The 4003-nt window shown below is 39.6% G+C and overlaps 1 protein-coding gene across 1 annotated transcript; it reads right to left on the reverse strand.

Annotated features, from left to right (window-relative positions):
- Positions 1-752: 752 nt before the first annotated feature.
- On the reverse strand, positions 753-3112 carry LOC141665874 (uncharacterized). Its single transcript, XM_074471855.1, has 4 exons — positions 2821-3112; positions 2480-2722; positions 1457-1753; positions 753-1006 (listed from the first exon to the last, which is right to left on the reverse strand). Exons 1-4 carry the CDS (start codon positions 3110-3112, stop codon positions 753-755), a joined length of 1086 nt encoding a protein of 361 aa, XP_074327956.1.
- Between the last annotated feature and the right edge of the window lie 891 nt (positions 3113-4003).

Below are 4003 nucleotides of genomic sequence, written 5' to 3' on the forward strand. Positions count from 1 at the left end.
CTTCATTCCTGGCCACCAGAAATTATGTTTCAAGTTCTGGTACATCTTGGTACTTCCCGAATGAATAGAAAACAACCTAGAATTATGAGCTTCTTGCAAAATCTCATTCTTCAATTCAGTCACATTGGGAATCCATACTCTTGAAGAAAATCTGAACATACCTTTGCTATCCCTTTGAGTACAAACTTCTTCCCCTGTCAATGTATCCAATCCTTGATTTATAACTTCTTCTTGACACTTCCTAATTCTTTTCATCAATTTTGGATGAAAAGTAATTTCATATAATTGTTCTTTACTATCTTCTGGCAATCGAACTTCAATTTCCAGCTTTTCCAATTCCTTTGCTAGTCCCTCGGAAACTTTGATCTCATTCAATCTTTCCTTCCTGCTCAAGGCATCTACTACCACATTGGCCTTGCACGGATGATAGTTGATGGAACAATCGTAATCCTTGATCAGCTCCAACCATCTTCGTTGTCTCATATTTAAGTCCTTCTGGGTGAATATGTACTTTAAACTTTTATGATCTATATAGATTTCACACATTTCCCCGTATAGGTAGTGTCTCCACAACTTTAATGCGAACACTATTGCTGCTAATTCTAAATCATGTACTGGATATTTTTGCTCATGGGGTTTTAACTGTCTGGACGTATAAGCAATAACTTTATCATGTTGCATCAACACGCAACCTAAACCTTTCAAAGAAGCATCACTGTAGATCACAAATTTTCCCGTTTCATATAGCAATGCTATACTGGGGCTGACACTAATCTCTTCTTCAACTCCTGGAAGCTCTCTTCGCATTTCTCAGTCCAAACAAACTTTTCATTCTTCCTGGTGAGCTTGGTCAATTGAGTTGCGATCCTGGAAAAGTCTTTTACAAATCTCCGGTAGTAACCTGCTAACCCAAGAAAACTTTTAACTTTTATCAGGATCTTTGGTTGTTCCCATCTGGATGCAGCTTCAATCTTTACAGGATCCACTTTGATACCATCTTTACCCACTATATAACCCAAAAATTGAACTTCATCCAACCAAAATTCACATTTTGAAAACTTAGCGTACAACTGCTTCTCTCTCATTGTTTGCAAGGCAATCCTCAGATGTCCGACATGGTCGTCTTTAGTCTTTGAGTAAATGAGGATGTCATCAATAAATACAATAACAAACTTATCTAAATACTTCTTATACACCCGGTTCATTAAATCCATGAAAGTTGTTGGTGCATTGGTCAATCCAAACGACATCAGTAAGAATTCATAATATCCATATCTGGTTCTGAATGCAGTCTTTGATATGTCCTCGGGCTTGATCTTCAGCTGATGATTGCCCGATCTTAAATCAATCTTTAAGAAACAACATGCTCCTTTAAGCTGGTCAAACAAGTCATCAATTCTGGGTAGGGGATACTTATTCTTGATGGTTAACTTATTCAGTTCCCGATTATCAATACACAGTCTCTTGATTCCATCCTTCTTCTTTACAAATAACCCTGGTGTGTCCCATGGAGATACACTTGGTCTAATTACTCTCTTATCCAGAAGTTCCTGAAGTTGCTTAGCTAATTCCTTCATTTCCACTGGGGCCATACAATAGGGAGCCTTTGAAACTGGTTCTGCTCCAGGAATTAAATCAATAGAAAACTCGATCTCACGATCTGGTGGCAATCCTGGCAACTCATCTGGAAAAACATCCGAAAATTCCCTAACTATTGGAATCTCATCCAGATTAGGTGCCTCTTTCTCAGTGTCTACAATATGGGCTAAGTAGGCTTCGTATCCTTGTCTTAACAATTTATTTGCTTCCAATACCGAGAGAAATTTCTTTTCTTGCTTCTATCCTTGATAACTTATCCTGTCATCATTTTCTGTATACATCACAATTTTCTTTTTTTTTAAATCAATATTTTCCTTATACTGGGATAACCAATCCATTCCTAGCATCACATCAAACTCTCCTAACTCGAATGGTATTAGGTCCGCTGAAAAGGTATGCCCGCAGATTTCTAGTTGACACTTAGGGCAAAATTGGCTCACTGAAACTCTATCCTGATTAGCCACTTTTATGGTGAAGGGCTCAGCTAAATCTTCCAACATTAAATCCATTTTACTTACACATTTTTTTGATATAAAGGACTTAGACGCTCCCGAATCAAACAAAACTTTAACAGGTACGGAATTTAGAGAGAGCTTACCTACAACTACATCCGAGTCCTGAGCATTGGATCTCCTGGTCGACTTGAAGGTTCTGGCTCTAGCTGTGCTGATTGTTGTTCCTTGGGATGCACTACCTCATACGTTGCCCTGAGTAGCGACCTTACAATTTCTGACAATGTGTCCAATCTTACCACACTTGAAGCAGGTAACTCCGGGATTCCCTGAACTGCACTCTGACGCGTAATAGCCTTTCTGATCACATTTAAAACATTGGACGTCCATTCTGCATTGGCTACCATGCTTCTTGCCACACAACTTACATTCCACTATTGGTTTGGTTGACTGAGCTGGGACAGAAGCAACTGAGGTGACACTTGGTCTCACCCGAGGAAAACCTTGTCTTCTGAATCTCTTGTTCCTATTTCGTCCAAACCGTCTCGGTAACTTTTGACTGGATTCTTCTTGATTCACCTTGGCAATGATGCTGTCAAACTTTCTCTTCTTGTCGCTCTTTTCCTTGAAGGCCAACTTCTGATCACTCTCAATCACTAGAGCGGCTTGAACTACGAAATAGTACATCTTGAGTTGTAACGCCACAACTACGCTACGAACTTCAGGCTTCAATCCTTGTTGAAACCTTCTTTTTTTTAAATCTCCGTACTCACATATCCAGGAGCTAATCGGGCCAATTCCGTGAACTTGGCCTCATATTCTAATACACTCTTTTCACCTTGTTTCAACTCCAGAAACTCGACCTCCAACTGATTCTGTAAATAATCTGGAAAATACCTCTCCAAGAATAACTCGATAAACCTGTTCCAAGAAACAGGACCCTCTTCTTCTAAAGCACGAGTGGATTCCCACCAATAATTTGCTTCACCCTTAAGAAAGTAGTTCGCATAATCCATTTTAGAATCATCACTTACTTGAATGAGGGTAAAAGCCTTCTCCATCTCCTTAAGCCAAATTCTGGCGGCAACTAGGTCTACTTCACCCTTGACTCTGGGGGTTTGACAGACTGAAAGGATTTGAAATTAACGGTTTGGTTTGGCTCTCTTTGCGGGTGTTGTTGTTGGAGCTGCAACTGTTGTTCTTGGATTTGTTGGTGTTGTTGTTGTATGAATTTTTGTTGTTGTTGTTGGTGTTGCAGAAATTGTTGTTGCTGCTGCTAGAATTATTCTTGCTGCTGAGCCATCTGATTAGACTGTTGGCGCAGCTAATCTAGCAATTCACCCATGGTTGGGCCCCTAATAGAGTCTCTATTAGAGGAATTGGATGGGATATTCTTCTTGGGTGGCATTCTCCTGAAACACAACAAAAGTTTTAATATGAAAATTGTGCCCCCGGGTAGCAACATTTTTATGCATCAGGAGAATGCTGCCACAACTCCCCTCCTTATTTACTTGGGGTCCACCCACAATGCATGGCTAAAATTTAACAAAACCAGCAACAAATACAACAATAACAATAACAGTAATAACAACAGTGCAAAAATATAAACCAATAGCAACTTTTATATAAAAGAACTAAAATACAACAGCAGTACAAATATCCAACCAACAGCTACAATATAACACTAATAATATAACTGAATACACAACAAAATTGGCTGTCATAACAGCCTCTTCCTAATACATGCTACAACAACATAATATACATATAAAACAACTACAGAACTCCTGAAAACCAACTCTGAGCTCTGTCGATCACTACTGCCCCTCTGCTCTAACCACTGCCACTACCGCTGCCACCAATAGTGCCTAACTCGAACACTAACCAGTAACCAGGTCCTGATACTGAATGGCCCTGAACTCAGAGCTAATAAAAGGGTCAATAGACCTAGC

This window comes from Apium graveolens, chromosome 6, assembly GCF_009905375.1.
Source record: "Apium graveolens cultivar Ventura chromosome 6, ASM990537v1, whole genome shotgun sequence".
NCBI lineage: Eukaryota > Viridiplantae > Streptophyta > Magnoliopsida > Apiales > Apiaceae > Apium > Apium graveolens.

What these genes read in the sequence shown, in the direction of transcription:
- LOC141665874 (XM_074471855.1), bottom strand. Translation starts at nt 3,112, where the DNA reads ATGGAGAAGGCTTTTACCCTCATTCAAGTAAGTGATGATTCTAAAATG. An exon ending in AACCAAACCAATAGTGGAAT is followed by an intron (nt 1,754 to 2,479) that starts GTAAGTTGTGTG and finishes CCCATATTGTAG; the next exon opens with ACACTGAGAAAGAGGCACCT. An exon ending in GGATGGAATCAAGAGACTGT is followed by an intron (nt 1,007 to 1,456) that starts GTATTGATAATC and finishes TGGGTTATATAG; the next exon opens with TGGGTAAAGATGGTATCAAA.